The 17,143-nt window shown below is 39.5% G+C and overlaps 1 protein-coding gene and 1 long non-coding RNA gene across 3 annotated transcripts in view; one reads left to right on the top strand and one right to left on the bottom strand.

Moving 5' to 3' along the window:
* LOC308662277 overlaps window positions 1–17,143 on the top strand; it is a 907,910-nt gene that overhangs the window by 871,305 nt on the left and 19,462 nt on the right. The gene's annotated exons all lie outside the window — the stretch shown is intronic.
* Window positions 11,330–17,143, bottom strand: part of KIAA1958 — a 67,919-nt gene continuing 62,105 nt past the window's right edge. For both annotated transcript variants that reach the window (XM_081317870.1, XM_081317871.1), the window contains one exon: window positions 11,330–12,556. In XM_081317870.1, the coding sequence (XP_081173996.1) occupies window positions 11,511–12,556 (1,046 nt within the window). In that variant the 3' untranslated portion in view covers window positions 11,330–11,510. The remainder of the gene's footprint in view (window positions 12,557–17,143) is intronic.

Below are 17,143 nucleotides of genomic sequence, written 5' to 3'. Positions count from 1 at the left end.
GTGGTTAAAACATCCATGTTGCAGCATTATTATTGACTGTCCCAATCAGTTAATTTCAAAACAAAGCTCTGAACATAGCTCATCCTAAATACCCTCTATATCAGAGGTCCCCAACCTTTTGGGCACCAGGGACCAGTTCTGTGGAGAGAGGTTTTTCCATGGACCGGAGGGTGTGTGGTTTTGTGTGCTGCCTGCATCTCGCGGATGGGGCTTTGCTTGTTTGTAATGACCAGTTGCTGGTATGCTGTGGCCCAGTACTGGTCCACGGACTGGGGGTTGGGGACCCCTACTCTAGATGAATACTGAATGACAGTTCACAAAAATTAACATGTTAGAAGTGCAAAGCCAAGAGAGTTTTTTGTAGAATTTGCTATATGATCTGGATGTTTCCTGGGATGTAGAGTTCACAGTTCATCAAAGCTGCTACAAGGAGTCCTCAACATACAAGCATTCGGTAAGCAACTGTTTGAAGTTACAATGGCACTAAAAAGGGGGACTTATGATTGGTTCTCGCACTTAAAACCATTACACTTAAAACCAAGGTTGTGTGGTCAAAATTTGGGCGGTTGGCAACTGGCATGTATTTATAATGGTGGCAGAGTTCCCAGAGTCATATGACTGCTATTTGTGATCTTCCCTGCCAGCTTCCAACAAGCAAAATCAATTCAGTTCTTAAGCTGAATCAGCTTAATAGCCATGTGGTTCACTTAACTGCAGTGATTTGCTTAACAATGGCAGCAAAAAGGTCATAAAATCAGGCATGTCTCACTTACCACCCTGAAATTGTGGTCCCTGTTGTGATTGTAAATCAGAGACTAACTGTACTGCATTATTCTTCCATAATTTTGACTGAACTAACCAATGTGAGCTACTTGGAAATTAATCCATTGTTAGAGAGAGTTGTATCTGGATTGTTTATTATCAATTCAACATTCTACTCTGCCATTTGAGTTTCATCTTCTACCATGGAGCGCATAACCATATATCCAAGTATAACTCTTATTTCAGTTTCACAATACTGTAACCCTAATAGCTTGGATAGGGAAACATACAGTCCTTGCTTAATGCCATGCTGGAATGCAAATTTAATTCCCTTGTCTCAAGCCCAAATTTCTATAGCTTTTATTAGCCATAAAAATTAGTGCTCTATCATCTGTGTTACATGGGAGATACCTTTGAGCAGAAAATCATGGTTTTAGCATTGGTACAGCCAATCTAAAAGCTTTATATCATCAGCTTCTCAGAAGAGCTGATACTGCACAAAGTTTTTCTTTCACCTCTAAAGAAGGCTGAAGAACAAACCAGAGACAAGGCAATCAAACATTAGTTTGTTCTCTAGCAAATGAGTCACTGGAGGAAATAAGAATGTTGGGTTGCTGTTTCTTGCTGTACCTCTTCTGATAAAAGGGTTTAGCCTCTTGTTGCCGCTGGAACAATACATTTGTGTCTGCTATCTCCTTCAAAGGAAGGCAACAATGCAAAGGAAGGCATCAATGGCTGCTGGCTAAAGAGGTGACAGCAGAGGTTGCTAGGAATCTTACTGTATGTATCCAAACTATCAGACCTATTTCTTCTGATAAGACAACTCTGAATTTAGAGTATAAAATTCTGGGTTTAAAGACATGGCATCCAACATTCCGTATAAGTTAAAGATACTCTTAGGGACCCTGATGAACGAATGAAGCTTTTTTTATGCCCTTTGTTCAACACATGGTTATTTAATATTCTAAACAGATCTACGTATTTCAGTTTTTTGTCACATTTGGATGAATTCATTTGAGGGGATTCTCTTTAGATACAAATGAACTCAAGGTGCAAATCTAACATGTTTTAAGACTGCTTACATGCAGTACCTTGAAACAATCAGTAACACACAATAGCTGTCAACATTGTACATCCAGAGAAATCAATCACTTTGGGGGGAAAAATCATGTCCATCATTTTTTAATAGAACCATGGGAGAAAAAAAGAGTTGAAAAAAAGTCATCATTAGCCAATACAAAATAAAAATGTCTTACAAAATATTCAAACATACAAGCTACATTTTGCTTACAAAAATCATATCATTGTCTGCATAAAGATTGAAACACATTTTAAAAACATTTCATGGAATACAACTCTTCCCTGTGTTTTTTTTAATAAATTGCACACAATTTTTATTGGGGTATTAAAGAGGTTTAGGTACACGAGGGAAGGAAATGGAATGGCAAACCTTTTCTTTAGTGTGTGAAGATCTCATTTTATTGCTGTTTCCAGTACTGTACTTGGGCTTTTATTTTATTTTTTATTTTTTTGCAAGATTAGCAAATTGCCATTCAGTCCCAATCTAATGACCCTGATTCATTTAGCAGTAGGAATTAACAAAGAAAATCTTGAGTCCATATTTTTTTACCATATGTGCTATATTCGCATCAGGGAGCTACAATTAAATCACAACTTCCCACAGTAGGTTAAAATGCAATCTTCCCAACTTAATATTCTCCTGATGGGAAGGTTGAAATCCAAAAAAAAAAAAAAAAAACCTGGAGCCCGCCAACTTGAGAAAGGTCCTAATGACCAAAATGTGATTAATTATAACATTTACATCTGGTAATTGCCAGTAAACACCTGGTAATTCTCAAGAAATATGATGTTTTCCCAAACCCTCTGTGCTGTACCTGTCATAATACAGAAATGGCTATTATATCAACAAAGAATGATATTTCAGGTTCTATTCTTTAACCATATATTGGGTGCTTTAACCATATACAGTATTGGGTGACTTCTCTCTCTCTCTCTCTCTCTCTCTCTCTCTCTCTCTCTCTCTCTCTCTCTCTGTGTGTGTGTGTGTGTGCGTGTGTGTGTGTTTTAATTTAGACTGCTTCCATTCTCCATAAGATGAACCAAACACGAATGGCAGAAACATCCATTAAGCTTACTGTTCTTCACTAGCAATGTTCTAATTCTGAAGCTGCTACCAATAAGTAGTTCTAAATCTCCCTGTTTTCTAACACAGAGGTCCCCAAACCTTTGGGCACTAGTTCCATGGAGAAAGGTTTTTCCACGGACCAGAGAGTGCGTGGTTTTGTGTGCTGCCTGCATCCCACGGATGGGGCTTTGCTTGTTTGTGTGGACCGGTTGCTGGCATGCTGCAGCCTGGTACTGGTCCACAGACCGGGGGTTGAGGACCCCTGTTCTAACAAGTCTGCTATCGTCCATCCTACTTAGTTTAATTTGTTCTAAATGACAATACAGTATCTCTGCAGGGTCCCAAACAGTGAGCTTGGTCATAGCAATTTGGTTTGACAAAACAGCATTCTTGGCCTACGTTACAGATGCCTAGCATAAAGGAACACCATAATATGTTGAGAAACTAGTTTAGCAAAATGTTAGGAACTGTTATTGCAAACTACACCACTGGGAGTATCTCCTGTTTAAGATTCTATTAAAATTGTATTTTGGGGAAGAGCTAAAAATTCACATCACTCTATAGCACTTTCCTCCTAATTAAATTCTTACCATTTGTTTCCTGGGTTCTGTAAAACAAAATACGGTATGAATGTAAAGCTAACTTTGCATGATTGACTCAAACCACTAACATATTAGCCACCTGCTATTTTACTGCATAAAGGGTGGGAAGTGGAGATACCTCCTTTTCTCTCTTACTTTTTTCCTCCACCATTAATTATGGGGTGGAACAGCCAGACTTGGGTACACAGGAGAAATTAGGGGAAATTCTAATGCTAAAAATTAATTCTAAAAGATTCTTTTCCACACTGAGCACCCAGCTCCACCCTACTGCAGCCAAAGGGATGTCACTGTGATTTCTTGACATATCAAGAGTACATCACTGATAGAACATCTACATTAGCAGACCTTTCTCTTCATGAACCTAAGCTTCTGCTAATAGCACATAGAATTCTTCTATTCCTCTTAATATCTCTGTTCCATTTTATAGGAAGGTCAGAGTGGCACGGTAAATATACATAAGATTGTACTGCAAAAGTGCTACTTCAATTATTTGTAGGAAAAATAAGCATTTGTGCCCAGAATAGTAATAATACATACTTCATGCTCTTTGACTGCAGGTGTTGGGCAATGCAACTTAAAGGTTTGGTACAATGTGTCTAATATGACATGTTATTTTCCTTTTAAAGAGGCACTCATATGGGCATTAAATAATAGTTTTTAAAGAAAGAAATACCCCTTGTGGAACTGTTGACTTGCACAACCTCCCGGTAAACAACACTATTCCCACCCACCATTCTCCACTAAAGCTACAATAGATGTGTATAGCAGCAATGGTTAATGATCCTCCATCCTACAAATATCACAAATGCACCTATAAAGCATGCGTATTTAACAGGAACGTCACTGGATTACACAATGCATAGAATTGTTATTGTTAATATTTTCTTTTTTGGCAAGAAATATTTTTTTAAAAAATGAAATAATCCCCCTCTCAAAATGTCACTGTTTTTTTAAAAAAATGTTGAAGATATCTTTAGAGCAGGGAACTGCTAGGAAGAACATTATTACTAAACCCCATGTTCTTAATGCTCACATGTTTTCTAGCGATCCACAGGGTTAAAAATGCCCTTACATTGTCTCCATAATAAATTGCTTCGAAATAATTTATTTAGGCAGAGCTGGAATATTTTAATTACCCAAAGTAAATTAACATCCGTGCAGAATACTTTTTATAATCAGACATTTTTCTGTTATCATCAACAGAAATATACACACTCAAAAAGTCTAATACCCTTGATTGAATTTTGGTATGGTCACAAATAGATAAATGGCTTTAGAATGTAGATTTGTTCCCTAACCAACTAGCTGTCTGTCCTTGGATAAGAAAATACAACAATGCAATATACAGTATTAACTCAGTTTTAGAATTAATCTATTAAAGGCAGCATTTATATTGTCTAATGCAAAATTAATCTGTAATTAAAAACTATGGTTGTTACCTAAAAGTTGTGCTGTGCACAAAGCAGAAGGATCCAACACATAGATGAACATCTACAGAAGTTCCACAGATTTGTATAAAGGAGGCCAATTAAAAAAAATCTACATGATCACTAGATCAGGGCTTTTCAACCTTTTCACCCATTGTGCCACTTTTAGGATATGGCAACATCCGAGTACCACCAGTCACCTAGCAAGGTGTCAAAATCTTGACCCCCCAAAAAAGGAAAAAAGTGATGAAGTACAGGTAGTCCTTGACTTACAACAGTTCATTTAGTGACTGTTCAAAGTTACAATGGCACTGAAAAAAGTGCCCCCCAAGCCACAGCCGAGCAAGACGCCTGCCCGCCTGGCAGCGCTCTTCCTCCTGTCCGAGATTTTCATTGTTGTGAGCATTCCAGTTGAGGATTGGCAGCGGGGGTGGGGTGGGGGGGTGTTTGGTTTTTATTGCCCCTCCTCTGCTGGGTGGTTGCAGGTTTTGGTCACTTCACACGACCCTGGGACAGTGTGACCATCATAAATATGAATCAGTTGCCAAGCATCTGAATGTAAATCACAAGACCCTGGATATCCTGCAACATTCCAGCTGATCGGCATTTCTTCTGGGCTCAGCAGAAGCGCCAGGATCAGCACCGAGCTCCAGCTGGAGCCTGGCGTTTATCCTGCACTTCCGCTGAGCCCTGATAGCCCCGAAGAAGCGCTGATCCTGGTGCTTCCGCTAAGCCCTGACAGCCCTGCAGCTCCAGCCTCTCTCGCTCAGGCTTGTGTGGTGCTGCCACTGGTTCAGCTCATTCCCCTCCCCTGCTACTTTTCTAGAATGGTCGCGTACCACCTGCCAGGTGCCAATGTACCACAGGTGGTATCTGTACCACTGGTTGAAAAGCCCTGCACTAGATGACATTAGATATCCACTAAGCTTTGAGTAGCTTTTTCCTGCCATCTAGTGGTTTCCTGGACCTCTGCAGCCCATAAAAGATACTGTACCCTTTACACTTTCCTTTCTTCCATTGCTAGATGTTTTCATCATCACAATTTACATAGGCTGCATCTAAATAATATTAAATAAAGCACTTAGAAATTCCCACAAAAAATGTTAATAAGTTTGCAGACCTTTCAGCATCTACTGAAAGTTGTGCCTCCTTCCTAGCAGTTGGATGTATAGATGTTACTAGACAATTATCTTCACTGTTGCATTGTGCAATACCTCTTCTTCTGATTTCCTAAGGCCAGCAATTTAATACTTGAATGCATAAAAGCAGATCTAGATTTTTCATTTGTGAATTTCTAAGCTATTTCAGGTACTGACCACTTATGTTCATTTGCTTTTATCTACAAGGTTCAGTAGAAACACTGCCATTTGTCCATCTTGCCAACATCCTTCAATTAACTTCAGTGTTAATTGAAGTGGTGTCACAAGCAAACAAGGCTAAGCAATTACGGTTGTCAGCAAGGCATATGGGGACAATTAAGGGAAAAAGAAAGAGGTTGTTCACCAGATCAGGAGTTGGTAATTGACTAGCAAGTTTTAAAGAAATGTAAATTCTCACTGTCTGGGTCCCTATTATAAGTCTGTGGTAGATTGCAAACAGTTTAGAATTCTTTTATTCTATCTCTGTGCCTCCTGATGTTTCCCCCCCCCCCAAAAAAAGGCCAGAAATACTAAAAAGATGTGTTGAGAGAAAAATCTTCATCAGGGTCCAGTCCAAGCCGGGAATAAACAAAATGGAGACTGCTTTAGAAAGAAGGTTGCAGTTTATTGAAGAAGAGAGCCAGACAGAAAGACGGCTCTGGGAAAACTGACCACGTGTAGTAGGGAGTGGTGGGTTTTTATACCTTCTTGGGCTTTTGTTTGGAGTTGTTCCTGTGCCATGAACTTTGACTTGAGTCTGAGTGTGCCTTTCTGTTTTTCTGATGGTGGTGGGTTAATCATATTATGTCCCAAAGGTCATATCCTGCTTCCCTGGGGCTGTGGCTGATGAGTGTTGGATTTGATTGTTGATTCTAGGGATCTTTATCTTTCTAATCCCAGCTTCCTGACTCCCAATTTTTCTGACAAAATTATTACATCTGCATTTCTGCAGACATGGTTTCTGTTTTGGGCAGAGACTTGGGGGGAGGGGTTTTTCTGCCTTTGGGGAAATACAATATTCTGCCTTTTAATATTCCCAAAAATATTTCTTTCTCGGGGTTGGGGGGCTGACTTCCCACAGATGATATACAACTATTCAGACATTTTAACATACATTTTTAACTAGTATGGGTAGTCCTCAGTTCATAACTATTCATTCAGCAACCATTTGAACTTACGACAGTGCTGGAGGAAGAAACTTACAACTAGTCCTTGAAGTTACATCCATCCACTGTGTCCTTCATCCAGACAAAATTTGGGATGCTTGGCAACCAGGTTGCAATTATGTTGGCCGCAATGTCCTGCAGTCACGTGATCATCATTCATTACCAGCTTCTGACAAGTAAAGTCAATGGGGAAGCCAGCAGGAAGTTACGAACGGCTATCGTGGGGCGTTATACTTAATGACTGCACAGGATTTGCCCTGAGACAGCAACTAGAAGTGCCAGAATTGTGTCATTGGTCAGTGCACCCATGCAACACCACACTTTACAATTGCATTGCTTAGTGATGGGAGTTCCCTGGTTCAATCACCATTGTTAATTGAGAACTACCTGTATTCATAATCTTCCCACTTGTTTTTGTGAAACCGCTACTAAAGGCAGGGGTTCCAACCCATGGGTTGCGCCCACTACTGGGCTGCAGCCTCTTGGTCAGCGGGCTGCGGAAATGGTTGGCTGGTGTGTGCACGCATGCACTCCCTCCCACTCATGCTAGCGCTCGTGGCCCCTTTTGCGCATTCGTAGAGCCGCTACTGCCGGTTGGGTTTGCGCGGCCCATTTGCGCATGTACAAACGGGACTGTCAGTGCTGCACTGGAATGCATAGCCCTGTTTGTGTCCGTGTGCACGCATCGATTTGTAAGCTGCTCTCCTTCCCTCGGGGCCATGAGCCTGGAAAGTTTGGAGAAGGTCTGACTTAAGGGATAGAGGGCCATTAAGAAATATGGATTCACATTTTAAAGGACAGCTGTCATGGCCCCCTCAGAGGCTGGTTTGGAGGAGGAGGAGGAAGACTTGGAGCTGGGACCATCCAACAGGGAAGGCATGCCAGGGGTTGAGAATGATGCTGAGGGGCCCCTCAAGCATTGGGGGAGGTGGTCAACCAGACAGAAAGCTGTCTACCTGCAGACACAGGGGAGGATCGGATGCTGAAAGGCAGTGGTCCTGAGAGGTAGCAGATCTCCTCTGATGAGGAACAGCTTGGGCAGGGGTGGCAGCTGTTGCTTATCAAAATCCACCCACTGCTGCTGTGCATCCCCGGCCTGTCCCACTTCTGCCAGCTCAGGCAGCTGCTTCTCCGGATGATCATATACCCACCATCCAATGTTCCCAGGACTGCGTCCCTTTCACACATGAAGCTCTCCGCAGATTCTGGATGCCCCCTGTTGTCTCTTTCTGAGGCTCTAGCTCCAGCTTGTCCTCCTCGTCAGAGGCAGCCTCTGGTGGAGCCATGACAACAGCTGAACAAACGTGTACAATCACAGGTTCTTTCACCATTAGCTGAGTTGAAGTACTACCCAGCCATCTTGTAAAAAAAAACCCAAACTATACCGACATGAAACTTGCAGGTCCAGTTGCATCTTTTTTCCAGTTATAGTCACCTGACTTCCTTCCAAAGTAAACAACCGCAACCCAGCCCAATTTATACAGCTAAGTTCTCCTTGGACCTTGTTGGAATAAGAGGGGAAGATTAACTGCAATGTAGCAAAAGATGGTTTAAACCTGCCTCACTCAGGGGCCATTTCCAAAATACTGAGTTTTTTCTTCTTCATCATCCATTCTCTTGTAGACTTACTTATACTGTATGTTTAGGGTTATTATCTTACTGGAAGATGATGAAGAGATAGACTTATATTCTTCATTGACAGAAAGCATGCTTCCTTCAATGATGGCAAGTTTATCCGGGTACTGAGGCAGAAGAGCATCTTCAAACCATGGCACTACCAACCTCATGAAGTTATTCTGGCATTTAGCAATTGGTTCCTAAATTAATTAAAGAGCCATTATTTTAGCACTATTCCAGGCCAACTCCATCAGCTTCTTTTTCCTTCATGTACTTTTCATCCCAGCTAGTTATTCAATCACCAGCAAGCATGACCATTAATCTACAATGGTCAACAGGAATGAAAACAATTCAGGGAGAAGAAAAACTTAAATGGAATCAGACTTGTGGCACAGCTGCTGAAATGGCTCCATCTTCTCCCGCTAACTTCAAGAGATACTTAGCTAAGTTAGCTTCTTTTATTCCAATCACATTTGTCTGATGTATGTAATCTAATGGGGATGGTGCCTTTTAAAAATTAATAATATGTAAGTCACTTTAGATGCCTCTCTGACTGGAGACAAGTATAAATGGCTGTGAATAAGTAATTACTTTACAGGAGAGGAAAGGGAAGGTTCGTGTGAAAGGAAGGAGCTGCTACAGGAAGATTCATTTCTTGTCAGATAAATGCTAGCAGAAATTAGGAATGCATAATTTGAAATAAGATTTGTTTATCACAAATCTATGAAAGAGGATTCCTAGACAGAACAAGGTACATCCTCCCAGTTTGTATAACTGAAAATAACACTTTGAATTTAACTACTACATTATTCTCTTATGAAAAGTGGACAGATGACATTCACTTGTCCTCAAGATCTGTTTAACATATTTTATTGCATAAAATGGTCAGCAAATGCCAGTTCCCAGCAACCCACTGATCAAGTATTTAATATCCACAACTCTTCTTCTATTTTAATGCCTGAAATAGATGGATGGGGGGGGGAATCTACAAGAGCTTTAGCTGCTCTCTGGATTCAAAGTATTGCCCCAATTCTCTGTGATACTATTATATTACAAGTACATATTCTTATAATCAGTAGGTATTTTTCTCTTGCCTTTATCAAGAAATATTTCTCGGCAACCCATTGTGGAACCATGAAAATGTGGGAATATTTCTATAGCCCGTTTTTTGAAAAAAGACAAAGACTAGGAAAGCTGTTTCTTTTCTTTTGCACCAAAGATTCACTGATTCTAATATTTTGTTGTTGTTGTTGCCATCTAGTAATCATCTGGATTTTTAAAGTCCAGGTCCGTTAGTGCAACTATTGATCTTCCAAGGTTTTTCCTTCTCTTGAGCTGGAGAATGTTGAGACTTGTTTAAACCAGCAGCTGCAGCTGATTTACAATTTCGTACCTATTCTCCTGCACAGCTACCTGGTCCACAATTATACGATGTACGGCATGAAGTATGGATGTTGCAGTTTATTGCTAATTAATTGTGGAGCTATCACAATTGTGGAGCTCCACCACTGTGGAATAGTCACTATCCCGTAGAGTTAAACAGTCTTAAATCAGCCAGACTATTCTGAATTGTAGTTATTCAATTCAGCACATTAAAATGTAGTCAAAACCATTTTTAAAACCCACAGAAATGAAGCGGCTAGACAGAAAGTGCTAAAGGACAAGCGATCAGCTCGATAAACTGAAAAGGCTTCCAAAACTAACAGTCTTCCTATTTGCCATGATACATTTTTTTTGCATATTAATTAATAGTACTTTTATTTTTAAACGACTATTTTGTTAGCATTTCTTTTTTCTTAGCTAGCATAATTGACATTAGAGACCTAAATCGTAAACAGAAAACATTGCAATAAATAGCAACCCTTTTTTTATTTTTTTCCTTCTCCATAGCCTCATCAAGACACTCAAAAAGAAAAAAATCTAGCTGAACTACAAAAAGAACTAAACAAAGTAGAAAAACATTCTTGCCTTCATTCTCTCACATCCCAAATTCATGCCACACTTTTAAAGGGCTTGAGAATTTGAGGACGATTCTTTTAAAAATGAACATGGTACACTTTTCAAAGGCAATGAAAGCTGAACGGTATAAAGCAATTCCAAAAATTTGCCCAGTGATCAGAATAATAAGAATTTGCCCATTCTTATTAAAGAACTTTGCAGAACATATCAACATCATAACTTTAAATCGTCTCCATATCTATTTGGTCATATGGAGTGACTATTAGGGTTTCTAATAAAGAATTGACAATGTTGTCTTACATTATAATTTGCATTTTGCTTGGGAAAGAAGTAACAGTTAATTAAATTTCACACTGACTTAAGTTTAAAATGTGGGTAATGCTAAAATTAGGGATGGCCTGAAAATTATTTTCCAGTTTTATAATCAGCCATTAAATTAGCATCCCATAAATATGCTTTTTTTCACCATCAGCATTAGAAATACTATATAAATTAGGCTAAGCTATTTCTATTCACATATTCATAAAAAGAAAAATATATATTTATATATGTATATGTATATATATATTTGTTTTGATAATGAGATTTGACACTGGAGAAAGGTGAGTCCGAAGGGAACTGTAGGATCACAGACAATGCATGTTACCAGACACCAAAGCTTCAAACACCACATGGTCACGCTCAGCATCCTTTCAAGCTGTATCCGAAGAAGAGTCATAAGATGCAGACACTATAAAGTTGCCAGTGCTAGAATGACTTGCTACAGACTGAGCAGCCTGTTGGCTTAAATTGTTGCAGATTAGCACCAGCTGGTTACTCTGGGCCTCAGAAAGGGTGCTGCAGCTTTGGTACACACTGAAATTAGTCTTCCTCCCAGGAATATTCCCTTTCTCACACATAGTCTTTACCATCTTGGCTAGTTTGTTCTTACCAAGGGCCTGACAATTGTACCAGTGTAATGCAGCTAGATTAACAACAGGTTTAATGGACAAGTAGAAAGGGGCATCCTCGTACCGCATGGCAGGGGGACGCCTTTGGGCGTATTCCTTGTAATCTTGCACAGGGCAAGTCTGCGGAGCGTGCTGAGTTGCGTACACTCTGGAATCTGTGCCTGTCCTCTTAATCTTGGCGTTCCCGTCACTGCCATCTTGGCCCATCCATTCCAAGTATTCTAAGCCAGTCTCTGTCACTCGAAGTCTAATGTCCCCCCATTTGAGAGTCGACCCGTGGAAGCCCGTACAATGGCCAAAGGCTTTTGTGTTGTTGAGCCAGACAAGGTTCAACAACCCCTCCGGATTATATCGGCTTAGCAGGCCTCTTTTGCGGAGAATCAGCTCATCGGCAAAGGTAAGTTTCATTGATTTATGTGGCTTGTTGCCTTTACCTTTGCACCTCAGTTCTATCTGCTTCTGCTTCAGGGCTTCTTGGGACCTCTTGAATTCCTTGTCCCGGGTGATGCTGTATCCATATCGGTGCTCTTTGAGATACCGCTCCAGCCCACACTGGTAGTTGGCCAAGCTGTTGGGCTCATACTCCGAACCATCCTTCTGCCGAGCATCGACAAAAAAGGATGCCAGATAAGCATCTAGTTCTTTGCAAGGAATAATGTAGATCTCCCTGGTTTCTGAAGGATACTTAGAGATGAGAAACTCTCTGAAGTTCCGGAGAGCTGTCTGGGTACTGCGAATAGTTTTCTCGTTTTGCTCTCTATTAAATTCTGCAGCCCTCTCATCTTGGTCTGGGAGAAGCAAAAGAAGGGACATGTGAGAACAAGGATGCACTTTTTTTCTCAAAATTATGTTTTTTTTCCTTAAAACAAAATGGAAATCAATTACTGTTCACAAAGATCACAAAGGTATTATTCATTACATACCTGCCAAGTATGGATAGCCAACGTCTGTTTCACAAATGATGTTACTAAGGATATGGAAAAAAGCTTAATATATATTCTTCAACTCACTGGCACACATTTAATTTACAGAGATTTGTAAGGAGAAAAATCTGAGATTTAGGCTGGTCTGCATTTTGGGGGAATCTAGAAAATAGAAAATATTTTATGCCGATTCCACTGCTGGGTGGAAAGGTCCAATTAAGAAAACAATACTGAGCCATTTCATTTGTGAAATCAGAGGCTGTACTGGTTGCATGTGTTAATTATATACTTTTAATCAAATCACTTTATAACATGCTAAATAAGCTGATAGTTTGGGTATTAAAACATATTAATGTAATGTGTTAATTTACAAACAACTCACATTCTTTAAGCAAGACTGGGACAATGCACAGTTTGCTACAAAGAACAAGACCGTGAGCAATTCCTCTCCGCAGAGACTGAGTTACCATGTTGGGTGCTCTTGACTAATGATCTAGTGAAAAATGTTTTCTGTCTGTTAACAAACAATTTACACTTAACAATTTACAAGTAAGAAGTTACTTTGAAGACTGAAATTTAAAAGGATGTGATATCTTTCTCTTCAGAGTCCTAGAAAAACTGTCTAAAGGCTGCCCACATAGATCAGATTCATGTTCATTTTCTAATAAACACTGCAAAAGGATCCCAGAGCATTTACTAGTTCAGGGTAATATTCATCTCTGTGAGAAAAGATGTTTTCATCTATTGTTTTCAGTATCTTTAAATGAAACATGGACTCTCCAAATATTAGTTACGGTAAGTACACTGTCACATATGGCTGCCATTAGCAAGTTAAGAAATCAATTTTCATGGAAACTAGGGGCTTATCAGTTATTCATTCATATTCCACCCGGCTTCTCATTGATTTATGATAAAATAGCAATCAATTAATATCAGTATCAAAACAAATAAGCAGACCAATTTCTCATAGTTAAAAAAACACACGCAATCCTCAGTTTACTGTGCCTATTGCAAGATACATTAATTATATGAATACAATTAAACAAAATTAAAAAGTTCCATGCACACAGATATGGACAGAGATCAAGATGTACCGAGAGAGGAGGATGAGGACTGAACAGCTTGGAGTTGTGGGTGCTGATGGGATAAGGACCCAGCCCTGGGCAGGGGTTGGACTGGAAGACCTTCAAGGTCCCTTCCAGTCCTATGAGTCTATTCTTCTTCTTCCCATTTGTTTCCCAATGAAAAAAAAATCCTCTTCCTGAAAGCTACCATGTGGAAAAAAAAGCATACCTAGCCTTGGAAAGGAGAAAGGGAGCAATGAACCATTAAATGAGGAAAAAAAAGATGATTCAGAAAGTGGAATGCACAAGGAACAAACTCAAAATAATCCCAACTTAATTTAGCTCACTATAAGATGGGACGTGGTGGTTCAGCGGGTTAGGACGCTGAGCTTGTCAATCAGATGGTTGGCAGTTTGGCAGGTCGAATCCCGAGTGCCGCGTAACAGAGTGAGCGCCTGTTACTCATCCCAGCTTCTGCCAACCTAGCAGTTCGAAAGCACGTAAAAATGCAAGTAGAAAAATAGGGACCACTACGGTGGGAAGGTAATAGCGTTCTGTGCGCCTTTGGCGTCTAGTCATGCCGGCCACATGACCACGGAGACGTCCTCGGACAAGCGCTGGCTCTTCGGCTTTGAAACAGAGATGAGCACCGGCCCCTAGAGTCGGAAACGACTAGCACGCATGTACACCTTTACCTTTACCTTAAGATGGGATAGAGAGAAATTCTGACAGGCTTTCCAGATTCAGTTCTACTTTACAACAAAAAAGGGCATTCTTGAAATCTCTGCTGCTTCATTTTTTTTTTAACCTTGATTCTCTTGAAATACTGGCAAGCCATTAGTTTATAGACAGAAATCTCAGTGAATGTTATTGCTGATTTCAGAATGTAGGACTAAAGGCAGCTTCTTTCATCTGCCAGACAATTCAGTTCTTTTTAAAATTTGAAAGAGGAACAGTCATAAAAGTCTAATTTTTCCCCTCTCTTCCATGTAATCAGATTATCCATGCTCTATTTTAACCAATATTTTATGGAGGGGAATTTCAGGCACTGTTAAAACAATTCATCTAAAGAATGCTAGGCCGGAGTAAGATAGTTTTGAGGTACTGTTGTGATGTCTTTGTATTCACATCTCACACAAACAAGTATATTTGAATCTAAACTGGATCAATAACCTTAGGACTGTACAGTAAGGGCTTTTGCTGGGACTCAGATTTATTGATTTGTTCTTCATTTAATTTTCAAAAGGCTGGTAACGTCAGATAACTGAACTATCATTTCCAGTATTTTTTTTCCTGAATAACAGCTTGGGGAATAAATTTCCCAAGATGGATAGGCCTGACTTGAAATACTTGGAGTATTAAATGTCTATGGAGATTCTCAGTCATCCAGGTCACAGTTGTCCCAAAGGTGCTTTTTCAAAAGGCAACTCGACTTTCTTTGTTTTTCCTTGAAGACATTTCTCTTCTTATCCAAGAAGCTTCTTCACTTCTGACTGAAGATATAAGGATTTATATTCCTTGCAGTCATCTGGTTAGCACTCTTTCTGACAGTCGTTGAGGCCACTTGGAGGTTTATTTGTATTTATCTGTTTATCTGCTGACAGGAACTGTTGTGTTTAGAACACAATCCTTTCAGCAGTTCCAAGAAAGTTCCACACCCATTTGCACTACTCCAGTGACCCTGAGGGCACAGATAAACCTCCAAGTGGCCTCAAAGACTCTCAGAAAGTTGTGCTAACGACCAGATGACTGCAAAGAGTACAAATCCTTCCATCCTCTACCGTTCAGTCAGAACTGAAGAAGCTTCTTGGGTCAGAAGCAAAATGTCTTCACGGAAAAAGTTACCTTTTGGAAAAAGTATCTTTGGGACCCGGAATATTAAAATTTTTCCCTTTGGAAAAGAATAGACTTATGACTTACCCACTGTGGCATAAATCCCCAATGGTTGCCCTTAAACAAATTATTCAACTCTTAAAACGTTTGATATAATAAACTGGATGGAGAAGAAGTAAAAGTATACTTAATACAGTTTTTTATATTTTATTTTATTTTAGTTTATTTATTTGTATCCCACCTTTATTATTTTTTTACAAATAATTCAAGGCGGCGAAGATATGCAACACATCTTACTCTTTCTATTTTCTGCCCAACAGTCACAACCTTTGGGCTGAGAAAGAGTGACTAGCCAAAGGTCACCCAGCTGGCTTTCATGTCTAAGGCAGGACTTGAACTCACGGTCTCCTGCTTTCTAGCCTGGTGCCTTAACCACTGGACCAAACTGGCTCTATTAACAATTAATTAACATTAATTAACAATTAATTACTGAACAATTAATATATTAACAATTCATTCAATTGGCTCATTAAATAGTTTCAAAACCTGTTTTTAAGCTACTTATGAAAATATACAACCTACATCTAGTTCTAAGTTTGTTTTTCTTAAACTAATTCCTTCTCCTTTTCCTTTTATTTCTTTTCTTAGAGCTGCCATATCTGGGCTGGGAAAATCCCGATGAGCATTAGACAGGAGCTAATGCTGCTGCCTAATGAATAATGAGTTAGTTTTTCAATAATCAATCAATTTTTCCTCATTAAAAATCATTCGACATATACTATTCTGACAATAACAACAGCACTAATAACCATGGAAGCATTTTTAAGACATCTTTATTCCTTTTAATTTTACTCAAGACTTGCTGGTTACCAAATTAGTTATGATTTTTTTCTGACATTTTTCTGGTTTGTTTACACCAGTGCTTCTACCCGTCTCAAAGCAAAGAGTGAGAACATTATGAGCTGCTTTGTACATCATGCCAAGTCATGGTTTTAATCTTGCCTTTTGGATAGCCTCGGTCATTAAATTAGCATAATGCTAAGCCTGATTTATACATGGCAACAGCTTGCTTGCACATACTCCTAACCCAAAAACAAATAGATCACATTATGACATAGAATAGATAGCATATGAAAATCCAGATGATCGCAAGCCATGATTAAAAACAAGCCAGGATTCCTAAGCAAGCTTTACATTTTCACCTGTGATTTACAACCAAAACAGATTATTGGTTTATTTCTTGAGATGGGCCACAATTAAACTAAACACATTAATGTTCCTGTATATGCAAATCCAGTTATTGAATTCTAAAGCTGGGCAGAGCCTTTCCAAAAGATTTCTTCTGGCAGTCTGATTCTCTCACCGCTGACAGCAGGAAGATGAGGGGTGCACATAAGTTGTGCAATGCAAGACAAATAAATCAAAAGGAAAAAAACAACAACCCTCAGTTCCTTTTCTTTGCTCCATTGCAGTTAACTTCCTGCTCTTTGTGAAATGTCGACAGGGGTGCAATTTACGCGTCAGCTATTTTGACTAGACATCAGATGTAATGTTG

Source organism: Vipera berus, assembly GCF_964194415.1.
Source record: "Vipera berus genome assembly, chromosome: 2".
Lineage (NCBI taxonomy): Eukaryota > Metazoa > Chordata > Lepidosauria > Squamata > Viperidae > Vipera > Vipera berus.
Note: the sequence above shows the minus strand (reverse complement) of the source record. Positions and strands in the feature narration are given on the sequence as shown.